The sequence below is a fragment of the Dipodomys merriami genome, unplaced genomic scaffold, assembly GCF_024711535.1.
Source record: "Dipodomys merriami isolate MVZ:Mamm:240054 unplaced genomic scaffold, mDipMer1.0.p SCAF_110, whole genome shotgun sequence".
NCBI lineage: Eukaryota > Metazoa > Chordata > Mammalia > Rodentia > Heteromyidae > Dipodomys > Dipodomys merriami.
This window is the reverse complement of record NW_027202383.1, coordinates 1,367,752-1,388,084: the sequence shown is the minus strand read 5'-3', so window position 1 is coordinate 1,388,084 and position 20,333 is coordinate 1,367,752. Positions and strand designations below refer to the sequence as shown.

The following is a 20,333-nucleotide window of genomic DNA, read 5'->3' as shown; positions in this document are numbered from 1 at the left end:
CTGGCCAGCCACTGGCCAGAGCTGCTCGGCCATACCAGCACTGCCCTCCGCTCTTAGGTTCTCATTTGCAGGTGTGTGGAGGCAGCGCTTCGCCCGCTTGCAGTACTAGAATGTCTACATCTAGGCTATGAGGCTGGCGCAGCCCACCGAGGGTCTGGTACAGACTCTGCCTGGGGGTGCTGGGGACCCCTGGCAGCCTCCTCTTCCACAGGCAGGGAGCCCACACCACTGTGACCTTGATAGCTCAAGGTCAAGTTTGCTGGACTTCACCTCAGACTAGATGGGGTAACTATTGGCAATGGGGTAATTGCCATGGATAAAAGTTTCCAATACAACGGATTGGAAGCATTTGAAATCAAAGGGACCAAAGGAAAATGGAGGCCGGGCTCACTGAGGATGGCGGTTCAAAGCCAGTCTGGGCAGGAAAAAATCTCTTCTCTCTATAATTAACTACTAGAAAACTGGAAGTGGCACTGTGGCTCAAGCGGTAGAGCATTTGCCTTGAGCTAAAGAGCTGAGGGACAGCGCCCAGGCCCAGGGTTCAAGTCCCACAACCGACAAGAAAAAAAGTGGGGGTGGGGGGAGAAAATGGCAGAATATATGGGAAAAACTCATTTCCTTCATAATGAACATCCATAAAGTAACATCCCACAGAGGGTGGGTGACACGTGCCCTGTTTCGCATGGCAGCACATACCTGTCCTCCCAGCTACTTGGAAGGTGAATGTAGGATTTTTTTGTTTGTTTTTTGTTTTTGCCAGTCCTGGGGCCTGAACTCTGGGCTTGGGTGCCGTCCCTCAGCTGTTCAGCTCAAGGCTAGCGCTCTACCACTTGAGCCACAGCACCACTTCTGGCTTTTTTTGCTTATGTGGTGCTGAGGAATCAAACCCAGGGCCTCATGCATGCAAGGCAAGCACTCTACCACTGAGCCACCTGCCCAGCCCAATGTAGGATTGTTGTCTGAGGCCAATCCGCAAAAACATAAGACCCTAGATGAAAAACTAAAGACAGAGATGGCAAGGTGGCTCAGTGGTAGAATGCTTGCTTGCCTTGCATGCATGAGGCCCTGGGTTCCATTCCTCAGCACCACATAAGCAGAAAAAGCCAGAAGTGGTGCTGTGGCTCAAGTGGTAGAGCGCTAGCCTTGAGCTGAGGGGCAGCGCCCAGGCCCAGAGCTCAGGCCCCAGGACCAACAAAAAACAAATACTAGAAGACAAAGTAGTGCTGTTGCCCAGTGATTCAACCCCCTGTACTGCCAAAACCAACAAAACTTTTTTTTTTTTTTGTCGGTCGTGGGGCTTGAACTCTGGGCCTGGGCGTTGTCCCTCAGCTCTTCAGCTCAAGGCGAGCGCTCTACCACTTGAGCTACAGCACCACTTCTGGTTTTCTGGTGGTTTATTGGAGATAAGAGTCTCACGGTCTGTCTTGCCCGGGCTGGCTTTGAACCGCGATCCTCAGATCTCAGCCTCCTGAGTAGCTAGGATTACAGGTGTGAGCCACCAGCGCCCGGCACCAACAAAACTTTTTGTTGTTGGTCATGAGGCTTGAACTCTGCTTGGGTGCTGTCCCTCAACTCTTCAGCTCAAGGTGAGCACTCTACCACTTGAGCCACAGTGCCACTTCTGGTTTTCAGGTGGTTTATTGGAGATAAGAGTCTCACAGACTTTCCTGCCTGAGTTGGATTTGAACCACAATCCTCAGATCTCAGCTTCCTGAGTAGCTAGGATTACAGGCATGAGCCACTGATGCCTGGCCCAACAAAACCCTTTTTGAACATGAAGCAATTTTTTTTTTCCTTTTGTGAGTGTGTGTGCACATGAGTGCATACAAGTCCCTGAGCTTTTTCACTCAAGACTAGCACTCTACCACTTGAGCCACAGCTCCACATCCAGCTTTTTGGTGGTTACTTGGAAATTAGATTTTCCTGCCTAGACTGTCCCTTTGAACTCTGATCCTCAGATCTCCGAAGAGGATTACCTAGGATTATAGGCATGAGCTACTAGCACAGGCTGGCAAGCAAATTTTTGACTTTCGATAGAAATTCCTGTTTTTCTTGCTTGTCAGACTGGCTAAGAGTTCTCAATATACTGAAGGCAGGTGTGATCAAACCACAGGTGGGAAATAAGGCATGATCTGGATTGGTAAACATGCGAATATAGAGAAAGTCACATTATCTTTGATCCAGCAATTCTAGGAATTTTTCTGAAACATTCTTCGAGACAACGAATTATGGCACTGTTTGTAGAAGAGTTGTTTAGACGCGTCATCTACTTGAGAGGGTACGGATGACATTGCTGGCTTGTGATGGATCTTCCTGTAGCAATGGAAAGTGTCAGCCACTGTTTGAACTAGCAGGGTGAGGAAACGCGTGTGCATCCCTCCTTAACACGTACTCAGAACATTTCTGGGAGAACTTACAAGAACCGGAGGCCTGGTGAGGAGAGCGGCCCAACCTGCGGTTCCGCGGCCGTGCAGATGTGCTGGCTTCGCAGGGAGGCGGAGATGCGCAGGAGGACAGCTTGGCCACAAGTTCAACTTGTGGACATGGACGCAGCGTTCAAACCACGCCTGGGACTCCATTATGCTGGTGTTCTTTCCTCCCCCTTGATCACGCTCTGAAAGCAGTGGAAGGAGTGGCCCGTGGGCTGGCTCGGGGAGGAACTGGCCAAGGCCTGGTTCTCATCTTTGCAGGGCTGGCTCATGCTAACCCAGCTCAAGAGATCAAACCCCAAGGACCAGAACATTTTGCTCCTGTGTCAGCCGATGGTCCTCCCTGCTGTCCCTAGAGAACATGTCCGCTCGGTCAGACCCGGAGGGGCAGATGTGGCCAGGGCACTACCCCGCACAGCCAGCCTGCGGCCACCAGAAGAATCACGCTTTTTGCAGCCTTCCCCCTAGCTCCCTGACCATGCCTTTGCCTTCCTGTGGGGGCCCACCAGCATTTCCAGGCCTCACGTGGGGTGTCCTGGGCTCAGGTGCTCCTTGTAGGCCACACAGTGAATGCTATGGTGGGGGCTGCACCGCCCTGTCTTCGCAGGTTTTCCTGTGTGTGTGTGTGTGTGTGTGTGTGTGTGTATGTGTGTGTGTGTGTGTGTGTGTGTGTGTGTGTGTGTGTGTGTCCTGGGGCTTGAACTCGGCCTGGTTTTCGTGTGTGTGTGTGTGTGTGTGTGTGTGTGTGTGTGTGTGTGTGTGTGTGTGTGTGTGTGTGTGTGTGTGTGTGTGTGTGTGTGTGTCCTGGGGCTTGAACTCGGCCTGGGCACTGTCCCTGAGCTTTTTTGCTCAAGGCTAGTGCTCTACCACTTGAGCCACAGCACCAATCCTGGGTTGTTGTTGTTGTTGTTTTTGAGTAGTTTATTGAAGGTAGGTCTCACAGACTTTCATGCCCAGGCTGGCTTCAAACCATGATCCTCAGATCTCAGCCTCATGAGTAGTTAGGATCACAGGCATGAGCCACCAGCACCCAGTTGCCCGGGTTATTCTTTGAAGAGTAGCTAGCTGGCCATTTCCGTTAGGGGCCAGCTGTTCTATACCTCACCTCCCTGCTGGGTGTGGGTCTGGCTCTTTCTTTGAGCCATCTCTGGACGAACTGGAGGAGAGGCAACCTTTCCCAAACAGCTTCCTGCCAACAAGGGATGTGGAGCAGACTCAATGAGCAGAAAAGGCTTCCGCTCTACGCCTAAGAGGCATCAGCAGAGACTGGCCTGGCCACTGTGGGCCTGGGGCTCTGGAGCTTGGTACCGGAAGCCTCATTCCTTCTGGGAACTGAGCCAAGTGCTGGACAGATCCAGCCCATCCTGAGCTCCCCCTTTTGGGCACAAGGTTCCACCACGCCGCCTCCTTGTCACAGAGGAAGGGGACAGGACCTGCCTGGCAGCCTCTTGTGGGACCCATAACATAGCAGATGGAGTGAAATCCCTGAGAATATCCTGCTGACAGAAGGAGGATTTCCCCACTCTCTGCTGGCTTGGGATGGGGAGGAAGCTGGCCACGGGGCGGGGAGTTTCCAGAGTGGGAGCCCGGAGCTGGGGCTGACAGGCAGGGCAGTAGCTTCATGGGTATGGGTATGTAGGGTCCTGGGGCGGCTCTGGGCCTGGTCTCTCCAGGTCCTCACCTGTCCTAGCCCCGTCGCAGGCTCAGCCTTGTGGCTTGATCTATAACAAGGTGGCTAAATTTAGGAAATAAAAATGAGATACGGCCTGGGACCTAGGTAAACCAAAACATTGTGATTTGTCTAACAGTCACATTTCTTCAGAGCCCTGTGTTCTATCTGGAAACACTACCAACCAACAAGACCTCTGAGGTAGGGGTGCCAGAAACCCCATCCTAGCTTCTAAGTGCTGTGTGGGCGATGCGGCAGACCTCTGGCTTCTAGGCCACAGCAGGCCAAGCTGCTGAAGTGTAGGCCGTGTTCCCAGTCATGACCACCAGGTGGCAGCAGCGCCTTGTGTTTTAAGCGTAGTTAAGGCAGCCTGGGCTCGGCGTGAGCCATGTGCTCTGTGAATGGAGACCCCTCATGGCCAAGGACTGCGGCCTCCAGAGAGGCCTGGACCCAGACCCAACGGCCGGGCACCTGGGGCTCTTAAGGAAGATCCGACAGATTCATCCTGATAAGCCTTTCCAAGCTCCAGTGGCCCTCTGTCCCTCCCCAAGCAACAGTCTTACAGGAAGAGGCCGGGAGGTCCTGTCTGGCCTCTGTTCCATTGTCCTTCTGCGACCTTAGCCATGGCTCCGAGAGCTGGCCCAGTCCCCCTACTGAGCCTGCCGCCCCACTGGGTGTCAGGCCTCTGTCCCGGGCTCCTGGTGCTGAGCTAGAGACAGGCCACCCGCCCTTGGCCAGCAGGCCTCCACATCCCTCCTGGAGCAGGGTCCCCTGGACTCGGGCTGGTACCCCCTTGGCCCTCAGTACTGAGCTCACGGTCCTTCCTCTCCCCCAGGGCACCTGGCCGACACCTCAGCTCGTAGGCAGGACCCCAGGCCGTGTCCAGCCACCATCGTGTGGCTCATTCAGCCAGCTGGAAGTAACATCCGGGTCTCCAGGCATGTGGTAGGCACAGGGTGCGGCTGCAACCAACGAGATGGGTACTGGGGCAGGGAGGAGCAGGTGGTGCACAGGGAGGAAGGAGAGCTGGAGAGCTGGGCCCATCCTGAGCAGCCTCAGGGCACACCCTGAGCTTGGGTTTGCAGGACAGGCCCACGGGAGGCCAGGGAAACGCACAGGCCCCACCCAGAGCCGCCTTCCTGACACCATGTGCAGTCCTTGCACCCCACGCTGCCTGGCGTGGGAATCTGGATGTCTACCTGCTGTACAAGGGACTCGCGTGCAGGTCCCATGGCACGTCTCCAGCCCCGTGACCCATGTGGAGCATGAGTGTTGCTCATCCTGCCTTGAAATTAGGACTGGAACTACTCAGCTCTTCTGGTCACTGCTTGCCAGTGGCAGAGCATGTGATCTTTCAGCCTCCAGAATCACATTTATTTATTATTTGTGGGTCATGGGGCTTGAACTCTGGGCCTGGGCGCTGTCCCTGAGCTCTTCAGCTCATGGCAAGCACTCTGCCACTTGAGCCACAGCACCACTTCTGGTTTTCTAGTGGTTAATTGGAGATAAGAGTCTCATAGAGGGCTGGGAAGGTGGCTCAGTGGTAGAGCGCTTGCCTTGCATGCATGAGGCCCTGGGTTCAATTCCTCAGCACCACATAAGCAAAAAGAAAAAAGCCGGAAGTGGCGCTGTGGCTCAAGTGGTAGAGTGCTAGCCTTGAGCTGAAGAGCTGAGGGACAGCGCCCAGGCCCAGAGTTCAGGCCCCACGACCGGACCCAAAAAAAAAAAAAAAAAAAGAGTCTCATAGAGTTTCCTACCGGGGCTGGCTTTGAACCATGAGCCTCAGATCCCAGCCTCCTGAGTAGGTAGGATTATAGGCGTGAGCCACCAGCACTGGGTGGCTAGAATCACATTTATTAAATATTATTTATTATTTATAATATTATTTATTAAATTAAATTTATTAAATAAGTTTCCCAGGATTAACCACCCACTCATCATTTATCCATCTACCTACCCATCTCCCTCCATCCATCCATCTATCCATCATTTACTCACCACCTCTCCATTTACCCGTCCCTCTCCACCCATCCACTCTCTCCAGCTACCCATCTCTCTGCATCCATTCATCCATCCACTCATCATCCATCCACCCATCCACCCACCCACCCATCCACCCTTCCACCCATCCATCCATCTACCCATCCAACCACCCACCCATCCACCCTTCCACCCATCCATCCATCCACCCATCCAACCACCCATCCATCCAATGTCACTGCTTCTATTTCTCTGAAAAACCCACAGCGCTCATTCTATGTCCTTCCATGACTATTTCCCGTAGCGGCCGTGGCCCGCCCCACCCAAACCCGCATCTTAGCCTCTCTCAGTCTCAGTAGTAGCCTTGTACACTCCCAGCACCTCAGGAATCTTACCCCTCCTCCAGGCCGGGTCGCCTGAGTCAGCAGCACCTTGCCTCTGTGCTGGGTCAAGCCCAGCCCCAGGCACCTGGTCTGGTCCTCTGTAGCGCCCCGCCCCCAGCCCTCCCCCCCGCCCCCCGCTGGGCGGCTGTGGAGGGGGAGGCTACTGGGCAGATCAACTCGCCCTTGCCGCTAAGAGGTGTGGACAGGAGCAAAGATGACCAGCCAACAAAGCAGCGAGCGCTCGCCACGCCATGCGGGACTGTGACCTCCCCAGGCCCTGGGCGGGAGGCTCCGGGGCGGAGGCTCCGGGGCGGAGGCCAGGGCCAGTGGGCAGCTTGTGGCCGCCAGCGTGGCCTGACTGGAACTGGGTACCTCCTGAGCCAGGCACCTCGAGCCTTTCCAGGGCGCTGGCCCGAGGGCGCCGGAGAATGGTCTCGTTAGTGAGGCCGCCGGGGAAGGTGCTGGAACATCGTCCTTCCTCTCAGAGGAAGGTCAGCGGCGTCTTCTGCCTCTGTACCGCAGCCCCCGGCAGCCGTGGGAAGAAGAGTTTGAGGACAAAAGCTGATTGGACATAGCTGTGTGCACCGTCTGTGTGCACACGTGTGTGTCCCACCCTGAAGGTGTTCAGTGACACACTGCTGATTAAAAAAAAAAAATCAGCCACACCCATGATGTGCCCAGGGACAAGCATGCCCCCACGAAGCCTTCTGTGGCTTCTTTTGTGTGTGTGCCAGTCCTTGAACTCAGGGCCTGGGCGCTGTCCCAGAGCTTTTGTGCTCAGGGTTAGCACACTACCACTCGAGCCACAGCTCCACTTCTGGCTTTTGGGTGGTTATTTGGAGATCAGAGCCTCACAGAGTCTCCTTCCTGGGTTGGCTTTGAATCATGATCCTCAAATCTCAGCCTCCTGAGTAGCCAGGGTTACAGGTGTGAGCCATCAGCGGCAGGCTCTGTTGAGTTTCTCTGTGGCTGAGACTAGATCCACAAATGACAGCAGAAAAGGTCTGCCACCTTGTGGCTGTGCTGACACCCCTGGCCACACGTCTCCTCAGGCTGTGGGTTTGCCACTGTGTTGATGATTAAACTTTGAGGGAGAGAACTGGGGCCAAGAACAGACATCTCTTTTTTTTTTTTTTTTTTTTTTTTTTTGTCCGTGGTGGCCTTGAACTCTGGGCCTGGGCGCTGTCCCTCAGCTCTTCAGCTCAAGGCGAGCGCTCTACCACTTGAGCCACAGAGCCACTTCCAGTTTTCTGGTGGTTCATTGGAGATTAGAGTCTCATGGATTTCCTGCCCGGGCTGGCTTTGAACTGTGATCCTCAGATCTCAGCCTCCTGAGTAGCGAGGATGACAGGTGTGAGCCACAGGCGCCCAGCTGGGAGCAGCCATCTTGTATTGCCACAGATATTTCTTGGTATTAGGCAGATATGAGGGCCCACGATTTGAAGCCACGGTGGAAGGGAGAGGCCACCTTCCTTAACAGCAGGGACACTGGAAACCCTGCTTTTGCTGGAGAGCCCTGACCGCACAGACAGAGCCCCCGCCACCAACAGAATGCTCAGAGGACTCTGTTTATTTGATCAATTTAATACGAGATTCCAGACCAATCAACAGGGAAGACGGAGCACACACGGCGGGCCGCGGCACGGGGGGCTCGGGGCAGCCCGGCACGCATGCATCTCTTGGTGAATAGGGCAGACCGTGTATATAAATACCACAAGACAACCGGGCTCAGGAACCACAGGCCAGGAGACCACCGGGCTCAGGGGAACCACAGGCCAGGAGGGGAGCATGCTGCAGAAGCAATCCGAGGCATTAAATACAGGACCTACACGTCACATCTCACTTCACCAGACACATAACTTATATATTAAAAGAGAGGAGACCACGGACTATGTACATGCGAGCGGCTTCGGTGGGAGGCGGAGCGAGGGGCGGGGCCATGCGCAGGAGGGACGTGGCCAGGCTCCTCCCCACCTGCCTTGGTCCCCACCTATCCCACAGTCTTCAGCCCCTGGGCTGAGGCGAACTACCCATCATGCCCTCGCTGGGAGTGGCCCTGGAAGGGGCTGGGCGGGCGGGAGGGGTGGATCGCACTGGGCAGGGGGAGGAAGGAGGCGCAGGCCCGGCAGGCACGGCCACCGGGACCCCCGGTCCCGGGAGAGCGGGAGTGACTGCAGGATGCAGCCACTGGTGCAAGCGAAGCTGAAACGGCAACACGAGGCTGTTTCTCCGCACTGTCCACAGGCCGCGGCCTCAGAACTGACTCGCGCTGCTGGGGTCGCACTGCAGCAGCCGCACGATGGACGGGTCGCTCTTGGCACCTTTGATGAATTCCTCCAGTGACAGCTTGCCTGGGGGTGGAGACAAGGGGAGACGGGTTAGCCAGCTCTCCGTGATCTTTGTAGAGTGTGTGTGTGTGTGTGTGTGTGTGTGTGTGTGTGTGTGTGTGTGTGTGTGTGTGTGTGTGTGTGTGTGTGTGTGTGTGTGCTGCTTTTTTGTTCAAGGCTGGCACTCTACGACTTGAGCCACACCTCCACTCCTGGCTTTTTGCTGCTTAATTGTAGAGGAGGATCTCATTGACTTTTCTGCCCAGCCTGGCTTCAAACTGTGATCCTCAGATCCCAGTCTCCTGACTAGCTAGGATTACAGGTGCTTGAACTCAGGGCCTGGGCGCTGTCCCTGAGCTTCTTTTGCTCAAGACTAGTGCTCTACCACTTGAGCCATAGTGCCACTTCCGGCCTTTTCTGTGTATGTGGTACTGAGGACTCGAACCCAGGGTTTCATGCATGCTAGGCAAGCTCTCTACCGCTGAGCCCCCTTCCCAGCCCCAGGGTTATCTGCGTGAGGAGCGCACACCATACACAAACAAACCTCGCAGGGCAGTGGACCTCTGACAAACACATTCTGTGAGGTCTGGGGGGACGGCCTCCGCTGTGGGGTACCCCGTCCTGAGCTAAGGGCCCCGGAGGCATCGTGCAGCCTCTCCACCACTGGGCCGGGCCGGGCCCGGTTTCACGGAGAAGCTAAGGAAGCTGAGAAGGAGGGCCGGCACAGGCTCCTCTTGCGATGCACATTTTGAATCTGTCGAGGCAGTGAGGCGGAGGCCGTGCAGAGCCTGCGGGAAGGAGTCTGCGCGTCTCCCTGCGTCTGGAAGCTTCTGCTCCTCCAGGTCGGCAGGGCCTCGTCCCCCTGCTGGGCTCAGTCCTTAACTCACCTGCCAGGGCACTCAAGACTCTACAAAGCACTTTCTTCTGCATTAGCGTGTTTTTAATCTCAGCACAACCCAGGGAGCGCATTCTTCTCTTAATGCTGCCTTTCTTTGTGGGTTAAAAGCAAATGAGTCCTGGCTCCCCGGCCAGGGACAATGAAGGCAGCCCAGGGCAGCCTGGCCGCGGAGGGGCTGCGGCAGCGGCAGGGCATGTCCTGGGCACAGCCCCTCTGAGACCGGCTTTTCTTTTTTTTGTCCGTTGTGAGGGCTGAACTCTGGGCCTGGGCGCTGTCCCTCAGCTCTTCAGCTCAAGGCTAGCGCTCTACCACCTGAGCCACAATGCCACTTCCCGCTTTTTCATGCTGAGGAATCGAACCCAGGGCCTCATGCATGTAAGGCAAGCACTCTACCGCTGAGCCACCTTCCCAGCCCCAAGACTGGCTTTTCTGACTTGGGACTCCAGGTCCCAGGCATGCAGCCTTAGGCTGACGAGAAGAAACGAGACCGGTCCTGCCTGACAGTTCCCTCTTAGATTCTCGGGGTATCTGAGCAGCCCTGAACCTTGGGGTGATAACCAGAGAGACCTGGTCAGCATCTCATGATCAGTCTCAGGACATGGTACCCTTCGATCAAAGTCCCCCATCCTGTAGCCCTGCGCACGCCTGCCTCCCCTCCCCCAAACACACCCGCGTGCCCCTCGCAGACAGCGAGAGGACCAGTGACATGCCCTCAGCCACGAGCAGGGGACAGGATGCGGGGCGGAGGATCCCTGATCCTGAACCCCACTCTCCCCTCAGTCTAGCCACAGCAGGGCTGCAGAAAGGAGGAGGTCCCCAAACACAGTACCTGCACCTGTCACATGCACACACACACACACACACACACACACACACACACACACACACACACACACACACACAGAGCGCCGCCCCTGCGCATGCGCACACAGCCCCAGGCTCAGCCGCCCACCCCTCCCCTCCCCACCCCTACCATCGTTGTTGGTGTCCATCTGCCTGAAGATCTTGTCTGTTCGCTTCTCCGGGGTGGACTCATCCTCGGGCATTTTCATCACCGATGACACCATTTTGTAGATCGCCTGGAAAGAGGCACACAGGTGCTCAGAGGATCTTCCTGGGTGGTGGGCCTTCCGCCCGGCACACGTGGACGGGGAGGGGCTCCCTGGAGGCCGGGGTCCTGGCCTCAGCAGGAGATGGGACGGGAGGGAAAGGCACCCAGACGTGTTAATGAGGTTCAAAAGCATGGGGACCACCCGGTCTGATGGTGAAGGCCGGGGGTGGGGCGGGGCCAGGGCCAGGAAGGCACGTGAGGAAAGGATGGTGCTGGCTGCCCTGGACCACGGCCGGCCCTCCGATCTGCAGGCCTGACCACTAATCACAGAACACACTCAGGAAAAAGAAACCACATCTGTATAAAACACACAGCTGCTCTCCACTGTTAGTAGGTGCAATCATAATTACTATCATCACTGTTTGTATCAGTAGCAGAGCTTGAGCTCAAGGCCTCACGCTTTTGTTTGGTTTTTCTTGCTCAAGGCCTGCACTCTAGCACTTGAGCCACTTCTGGTTTTTGCTGGTTCATTGGAGTAAAGGGTCTCTTGGCTCTGCCCGTCTGGACTGGCAGACAGATCAGATCTCAGCCTCCAGAGTAGCTAAGGTGTGAGCCACCAGGGCCCGGCTTGGCTGTTATTCTCTAAATGACACTGTGTAACAGCCATTCACAAAGCATTTCCATTGTTTCAGGTATCTAAGTCATGTGGAGATGATTTAAAGCATAAGGAAGCTCGCGTAGGTTGAATGCAGGTATTACACCATCACGCTGATTACCCACCATTCCATCCATTACCCTGACATTCTGGTATCTGCAGGGGGCCCTGGAAGTAGCCACCCACGGACCCAAGAGATGAGTGTAATTCTTAGCTTGGTAAATTCTCAGAATCATTTCTGAGCCTTGGATCTCACGCAATGCAGAGAGCAGAAACTGGTCTCTGAGCTCAGCTAGGGCCTCCTGTATTAGTGACCAATAAAATGCCTTCTTTTGCCATTGGTCTTTGCAAGGACCTATCCCGTCAGGTGACAGCTGGCAGGTGGCAGTAGCCAGATCATGGTGAATATAATGAGCACAGAGACAGCCTGGCTTGGCACGGGTGGCTCATGCCTGCAATCCTAGCTACTCAAGAGGCTGAGATCTGAGGATCTAATTTTGAAGCCAGCCCAGGCACTAAAGTCCATAAGACTCTCATCTCCAATTGACCACAAAAAAGCTGGAAGGATAAGCCAGGTGCTGGTGGCTCACGCCTATAATCCTACCTATTCAGGAGGCTGAGATCAGAGGATCACAGTTCAAAGCCAGGAAAGGAAAGTCTGTGAGACTCTTATCTCCAATTAACCACGAGAAAACTGGAAGTGATGCTGTGTGGCTCAAGTGGTAGAGCGCTCGCCTTGAGCTGAAGAGCTGAGGGACAGAGCCCAGGCCCAGAGTTCAAGCCCCACGACTGACTAAAAAAAAAACAACCCAAAAATTGGAAACGGAACTGTGGCTCAAGTGGTAGAGCACCATACTTGAACGAAAAAGCTAAGGCCCAGGCCCTGAGTTCAAGCACCAAGACCGGGGGTAGGGGGGGTAAAGGCTGGGGGTTGAGGGATGAGCTGGTCTCAGGGAAGCCCTGGTCCCCGGCATGCCAGGGACGTCCTGACCGTGTGTGCCCGCCCCCTCCCGGGTACCTGCACGATCTCCAGCATCTCACTGCGGCTGATGTAGCCGTTGCCGTCCAGGTCGTACATGCTGAAGGCCCACTTGAGCTTCTGCTCCAGCTTGCCCCGGGAGGTGACGCTGAGCGCGATGATGAACTCCCGGAAGTCGATGGTGCCGTCCCCGTTGGTGTCGAAGGTGCGGAAGACGTGCTCGGCGAACTTGGAGGCGTCGCCGTAGGGGAAGAAGTTGGCGTAGATCTTCTTGAACTCGTCCACGGTCAGGTGGCCAGTGGGGCAGTCCTTGAGGAAGCCCTTGTACCACTCCTGCAGCTCGTGGTCGGTGAACTCCGTGTTCTCCCGCAGGTCCTGCAGCACTTCGGGCCGCAGCTTGCTGTTCTGTTTGCCCATGGCGGCCGGCAGGGGTGACTACACCTGTAAGATGGCAGGGGTGGGGGAGCGTGAGGCCTGGCTGTGTGTCCGGTTCCACAGGCTGGAGGGACACAGACAAGACCACCATTGTGCAAACACCGGGTTACGTCGCCACTCAGGCCCTCTCTCTCGAGATGATGCTCTAGCAGCCTGTCGCCAGGATGCTTCAACTAAAACCACGCCAGGCCACTCTCGCGCCGTGGACTGACTGTCAAGTTCCCTCCCACTGGGGATCGACAGAGGAACCCTCTCCCTCAGCAGCTCAGGGCAAAGTGACTGCATCCACCGACCCAGTCTCTTTGTTCTGAGCAGTTCTTTTGGGCATCATGATATGTTTTCATCCTTAGAAGGCATATCCAGTGAGGGCCAGTGTGGTGATGCCTGCTTGTAATTCCAACTACTTGGGAGGCAGAGATAAGAGAATCTGGGCCAGCAAGGCAAAGCACAAGACCCTATCTGAAAAATAAGCCAGGCATGGTGTGGCACTCCTGTGATGCTAGCTACTCAAGAAGTAGACATAGTCATCTAGGGCCAGGCTGGCGAGACAGCAGGAGACCCTATCCAAAAAAACACAACTAAAAGCAAAAGGAAGGTGCGGGGCAGTGGTGCATGCTTGTCAGTACAGTGGGAAATAGGAGGATCACGGTCTAGGTGACCATTTGGTCAAACAAGTGAGACCATATCTCAAAATAATGTGTGCACAAAAGGGCTAACAGCATGGCTCAGCAACAGAGCACCTGCCTGGTAAATACAAAGCTCTGAGTTCAAACCTCAGTCCAACCAAAAAATAAGTAAAGAAAATCAAACGAAAGGACTTGAGGCACAGATGAAGAGGTAGAATACAAGCATGAAGCCCTAAAACTAATCTCTAGTACCATATGCGCACGTACGTGTAAGCGTGTGTGCGCGTGCGCACGCACACACACAATCCAGAAGATTTTAGAAAATAAATGACATAATTGGCCTTTGGAATCCTGCTCTAGGCGGGGTTCTGTGCTGCGCTGACGGTTCATGGTAGGAGCGGGGTCCCGAGGCTGCAGGTCTGGGCTGCCCCTGGGAGCAGCTGTGGGGGCGCAGCCCATGAGGCCTGGGTATCGGGCAGATCTGGGGACGTGTGGTGAGCGGCCCACGCCACCTCATCGCTCTGTGGCAGCGGCTGTGACAGCTGCGCAGGGGGCCATCGCTTCTGGGGCACACGGGAGAAGGAAGAGGGGAGATGCCTCCTCCCCCAGCTCCAAAGGCAGCGCGGCCAGTGGCGTCTGTGCGGACGCAGAAACCCCGAGCCGCAGGTGCTGGCTCTGTTGACAGCCAGGAGCCGCGCCCCTCCCCGTTGCTGGCGCTTCCCCTCCTTTATTCACCTTCAGCTTTTATGGTTTTGTTACACCTGCTTTCTGGATTGTTTCTGCTTATCTGTATGATTTCTTTTTGAGTTTTTTTTTTTTTTTTTTTTTGCCAGTCCTGGGGCTTGGCCTGGGCACTGTCCCTGAGCTTCTTCTTGCTCAAGGATAGAGCTCTACCACTTGAGCCACAGAGCCACTTCTGGCTTTTTCTGCTTATGTGGTACTGAGGAATTGAACCCAGGGCCTCATGCATGCAAGGCAAGCGCTCTCCCACTGAGCCACCTTCCCAGCCCCTCATCAAAGTCTTCAACAGGTTGATTCTACCAGACAATCTCCACATGACCTGACTGTTTCCCGTGGGGGCTGAGTTTGGCAGGAAGTCTCCATGGCAGCTACAGCCAGCTGTGAACGTGCAGCCTGTGGCCAGCTGTGAACGCGCAGCCTGCGGGCCAACTCACCAGCTGCAGCCAGGGGCACACGCGGAAGGGCTGGCCCAAAGAACCCCAACAGAGCACACACGCCCAGGGCCCCAGGGTGGGGTGGAACTGGGGGGCTGGAGGAAAGCAGCTGAGGGGGGTGGGGCTGAATGCGAGGTGACTACTTTTTTTTTTTTTTTTGGTCCGGTCATGGGGCTTGAATCTGGGCCTGGGCGCTGTCCCTCAGTTCTTCAGCTCAAGGCCAACGCTCTGCCACTTGAGCCACAGCGACACTTCCGGCTTTTTTCTTTTTGCTTATGTGGTGCTGAGGAATTGAACCCAGGGCCTCAGGCATGCAAGGCAAGCGCTCTACCACTGAGCCACCTTCCCAACCCCCGCGAGGTGACTTCTAAAAGGGCGTCTGGGTGGGGGAGCGCCCCTCACAATCTGCATGAAACAAGATAGTGTTGGGACTCCACAGAGTAGGGTGGAGGTGGGCAGGGCAGGGTGAGAATAGGGAGCAGGGAGAAGATTGTGGGGTGGAGGGGGATGGCAGGGGTGAGGATAGAGAGGTGGAGGAGGACACGGCAGAGGTGAGGATGGAGAGGTGGAGGGGTCATGGCAGGGGTGAGGATGGAGGGGAGGAGGGGGACATGGCAGGGGTGAGGATGGAGGGGGGAGGGGCACGGCAGAGGTGAGGATGGAGAGGTGGAGGGACATGGCAGGGGTGAGGATGGAGGGGAGGAGGGGGACATGGCAGGGGTGAGGATGGAGGGGAGGAGGGGGACATGGCAGGGGTGAGGGTAGAGGGGACACGGCAGCGGTGAGGATGGAGGGAAAGAGTACTCAGCACTTCCCAGCACTGATCCTCTGAGGGAGTAGGCTTTGCAGGTATCCAGGCTGCTGTGGCGCAGACGTGCACAGAACGAAGGATAAAGGTGATGTGACCTGGGTAGGGCTGCGCGCCAGGGACTCCCACCTGGAACCCTAGCTCCCCGGGAGACTGAGATCCAGAGGATCAAAGCCAGCCCAGCAGAAAAGTCCCAGTGAACCCACTGCCAACTAACTGGCCAAAAGCTGAGCTAGAGGAATGACTCAACGATCAAGTCTGAGGCCCCGAGTTCAAACTCTGGTACGGGCAAAAACAAAAAGAGAAGACAAGAAGCAGGACTCCCGATGCGCCATTCTTCCCTGGGTTTCTAGGAAGATGGCAATTAGAGTCAAACCACCAGCTATCCAACAGCTCACGCCTGTAATCTTAGCTATTCAGGAGGTTAGAAGCCAGTCTGGGCAGGAAAGTCCATGAGACTCCTATCTCCAATTAACCTCCAGGAAACCGGAAGTAGAGCTGTGGCTCAAGTGGTACAGCATTTATCTTGAGCAAAAGAGCTCAGGGACAGTGCCCAGGCCCTGAGTTCAAGCCCCACAACCAACAAAAACAAAAGCAAAAACTGCAGGACAAGCAGGGTGCTGCTGGTTCGCACCTATAATCCCAGCTACGGGTGATCCTCATCCTGGATTGAAGTCAGCCTGGGCAGGAATCTGTGAGACTCTCATCTCCAATTACCACCGAACAGCTGGCAGTGAACCTCTGGCTCAAGTGGTTAGAGCATCTTGAGCAAAAAAGCTCAGGACAGTGCCCAGGCCCTGAGTCCACCCCAATCCCAGCATCGTGACAAAACAAAAGTAAAATAAACAAACAAAAACTGATGGAGGGCAAGAGGGTCTCAAAGCCTGCTGGTGGCTGACCCTCCCAGGCCACGCCCAGGGAGGGCGGGACAAGGAGATCCAGACCTGGACGGGGTCCCACAAGGTGCGGCCGAGAGCGGGCAGCACCATCCTATCTCAAGGCAAAAGACCAAGGCTTTGGGGAGGCCGGGGCCGGTCTGCAGCAGGGTGCGGGTGAGGATGCCAGGACGGGTGACTGTAGGGCAGGGGTGGCCTCCACCTGTGCCTGTGCCCCCGGGGTTGTCAGCTGGCCTCTGCCCCTGCTGAGCTGTCAGGACAGTGTGGTGAGGCCTTCCTATAGTAACTTATACAGATGTCAGGATGGAGCCTACAAATGCCAAATAAAGCATTTGCCTCAGGCGCGGTCCCTGGGCAGGCAAGTCACAAAGGCCCTGTGAAATGTCACATGCAAAGGGCCTTATCTGGGCTCCCCTGGAGGCTCCCAGGCAGCAGCAAGGAAGGCAGGAGAGGCAGAGCTGCGACTATGACCCCATTATTAATTGAGCACATGAGCCAGTCTTATTGACACTCAGCTGTTTGGGAAGATGGATGACCAGAAGCAAGCTTTTCTGGGGTGACGCGAAGCCACGGTGCCAGCTTCATTGATCAGTGTGGCTTTCTTCTTGGGGGTGAGGGGCACCCGCTTCCTTCTCAGCGTCAAGGGGCTCTGAAAGGCCGCAGGCTTCGCAGCCCATTAAGGACCAGGCTGCGCGTGAACTCTGGGGCGGGGAGGGCGTTAATGCGGCTCTTAGAAGCATCTCTCCGAGTCTCAGCTACTCAGTTATTATTCTTAATGTGCTAAATTGTAAAGAAAAGGAAAAATAAACACACAGCCAGGGACCCCCAGAGTCGATACTGCCCTGCCGGCAAATGAAAGCCTTACTAATGGCAGAGTTGTAGCTGCCGCTGGCTGAGGCCGCAATGGCCCTGGGCCTGGCCCACTGCTCCACGGGTCAGCTCCAAGGCTCAGAAGACCGCCACACTCACACACTTGGAAGGGAGATGAGGGGGGACAGGGGACACCCAGACCTCACGAAGACCAGGGCTCAGGATGAGGTGGGAGCATTGATCTGTGTGAATCTGGGTTTGTGAACATGGGGACCTGGAGGCAGGAGCTAGGATGCGTTTAGCCCATCTTAGCTCCTTCTCTGGCTAAGATACACGCTTCCTGGGTTAAATGCCTGCCCTAGGATGGACTGTATTTCCCCCCAAAGAACGCAAACCTGTCTCTTTCTTTCCTCCAACAGCCCAGGCCCTAGTGCAATTCTCCCAGGAAAGAACTCAGTTCTGTCCAAGGGGTTTCCAGGAACTAGGTACCAGTGCGGTTGGTGGGAGGGAGGCTGCAGGTAGGTAAGTGGAGATGCATCTGGGGCCACGCAGGCTGCCATGTGATCAGGGAGACACTAGAGGGCACAGGAGAGCATGCTCTCCAGGCCTAAGCTCTGACACACCTCCAACCCTACTCTGCCACAGCCAGGATGGTGCCTCAGTTTCCCTATCCATAATCTAAGGCTGTTTTGTTCCATAGGGCAAACCACCAGTTCCTGAGCCCTGAAAAGGTGGCTAGTCTGAACTCCTATGTGTCCTTCGCATAACACAGACATTGTGGAATCTCATGAAAACTTTCTACCTTGGTTACATGTACAATAATAAATGGTTCCCTTTGGGATGCAGTGGGTTAAATCATGTTGTTAACATTAATTGTACCTTTTGCCTCTTACTTTTTTAGTGTGACTGGAGAAAAAAAGTTAAGAGCTCATAGACACCGAATGCCGGTAGCTGGAGCCTGGAATCCTAGCTACTTAGAAGGCTGAGATCTGAGGATCGCATCCAAAGCCAGCCCGGGCAGGAAAGTCCCTGAGACTCTTAGCTCCCATTAATCTCCCCCCAAAAAAGCCAGAAGTAGAGCTGTGGCTGAAGTGGTAGAGCCTAGCATTGAGCAAGAGAAGTTCAGGGACAGCACCCGGGCCCAGAGTTCAAGCCCCTGAACAGGGAAAAGAAAATCCCATATGCATGTGTTATTATATCTGTGTTGGTATATCTCTACTGGATGAGCTGGGCAGAGGTAGAGTATTAAGTGGCTGAAACTGGAGCCACCAAACAGGAACTCTTTTCAAGTTCATTAGCACTCTGTGGTGTCTTCTACTTGTACTATCCCTTAGTCACTTGAGTAAAAGATAAAGTGTTTGTATTTCACAATGCCTGTGAGTTTCTATTTCCAGATGCAGGGCACTTTGGGCCTCTACAAGAGGTCAATAGTAATAGATCTGAGGCCTGAGGCCTGCCAAGGTGTGGGGAGGGGCGTCAGCCACAGTGGCTACCCCACCTCTCCAGAGCAAGCTCAGCCAGTGCCCAGTCATCCTGGGGAAGGGAGGCTGGACCATTCAGGTTTCTGGTCCTCAGAGCTGCTGAAGAACATGTGGCTGCAGGCTGGACTTGTTCCTGTTTTTGTGCCCGTCCTGGGGCTTGAACTCAGGGCCTGGACCCTGTCTCTGAGCTTTTTTGCTCAAGGCTGGTGCTCTATCACTTGAGCCACAGCTCCACTTCTGGCTTTTTTGGTAATGGATGTAAGAGTTTCACAGCTGCTGGCTTTGAACCGTGATCCTTACATCTCAGCCTCCTGAGTAGCTAGGATTATAAGTGTGCGCCACCAGCGCCCAGCTGGACTGGCTCTTGTGAAACCTTCCTGGCCTTGTGCTCATCTCCAGTAGCTCTATCCCTGCCTCGTGATGCCCCAAAGCCTCCAAGAATACAAGACAGGGTGGAGACAGCCAGGCACGGCCCAGAATCCCCTCCCCGCCCTCGTCCACCACCTCCCTCCCCTCTCCGAGCTGAACTGCCCTGAGGTGGGACACACACACACACACACACGCACGCACGCACGCACGCACGCACGCACGCACGCACGCACGCACACACACACACACACACACACACACACACACACACACACGGAGAAAATTCCCTTGGGACACCCTGTGCCTCAGCAAACACAGGTTCATCCATGGTCAGATCCCTTCAGTCCTGCAGCGAGCTTCTATCCATGCGCCAGCACAAACGCTACTTCCCCAAGATACATTTCCAGACCTGCTACCATGGTCCGTGCCTTGGCAGTCCAACACTATTCTTCATTTATTTCTATGGTGACGTCCATTTTTGTGACATCATTTATCTTTTCCCTCCATTATGTCTTGAATGAAGAGAATGCTTCATTTACCCTAGGACACCCTGAGCAGCAGGTTCCAACCCCAGGGCCTTTGCATTTGTGTTCCCTCCACTTCTCTGCCCTTCCTTCCTTCCTTCCTTCCTTCCTCCCTCCTTTCCTTCCTTCCTTCCTTCCTTCCTCCCTCCCTTCCTTCACTTCCTTCCTTCTCCTTCCTTCCTTCCTTCCCTTCTTCCCTTCCCCTCCCTTCCTTCCTTCCTTCCTTCCTTGCTTCCTTCCTTCCTTCCTTCCTCCCTCCCTTCCTTCCCTTCCTTCCTTCCCTTCTTCCCTTCCCCTCCCTCCCTTCCTTCCTTGCTTCCTTGCTTCCTTCCTTCCTTCCTTCCTTCCTTCCTTTCTTCCTTCCTTCCTTCCTTTCCTTCCTGGTCAGGCGGTCCCACAGGTCTTGAGGCTCAGTCCCTCAAGCATTCGTGCTTCTTGAAAGGCTTTCTGGGGAAGCCTCTTCTAGGACCTCATCTCAAGTCACAACCGCCTCCCGCTCGGGTCCCTCTTCACACTTCCTCCTGGCTGGGGACGCATATGTGAACTGAATGCAGATCCCACTCCAGCATGGAGCTTGAACTCTGGGCTTGAGCGCTGTCCTTCAGCTCTTCAGCTCAAGGCTAGTGCTCTACCACTTGAGCCACTTCTGTTTTTCTGGTCGTTTATTGGAGATAAGCATCTCACAGCCTTTCCTGCCCAGGCTGGCTTTGAACCGTGATTCTCAGATCTCAGCCTCCTGAGTAGCTAGAATTACAGGCGTGAGCCACCGGCACCCAGCTAGCACCCAGCTTCTTGTTCCTGGGGGCCCTGTGCCCGGACACAGGGAGGAAGGAAACCT

The 20,333-nt window shown here is 55.2% G+C and overlaps 1 protein-coding gene across 3 annotated transcripts in view; it reads right to left on the bottom strand.

The window, feature by feature from the left end:
• Window positions 1-8,029: 8,029 nt before the first annotated feature.
• Window positions 8,030-20,333, bottom strand: part of Hpcal1 (hippocalcin like 1) — a 74,938-nt gene continuing 62,634 nt past the window's right edge. For all 3 annotated transcript variants that reach the window (XM_070015256.1, XM_070015257.1, XM_070015258.1), the window contains exons 3-5: window positions 12,411-12,812; window positions 10,660-10,765; window positions 8,030-8,812 (exon numbers count right to left, since the gene is read on the bottom strand). In XM_070015256.1, the coding sequence (XP_069871357.1) occupies window positions 8,715-8,812; window positions 10,660-10,765; window positions 12,411-12,788 (582 nt within the window). In that variant the 5' untranslated portion in view covers window positions 12,789-12,812 and the 3' untranslated portion in view covers window positions 8,030-8,714. The remainder of the gene's footprint in view (window positions 8,813-10,659; window positions 10,766-12,410; window positions 12,813-20,333) is intronic.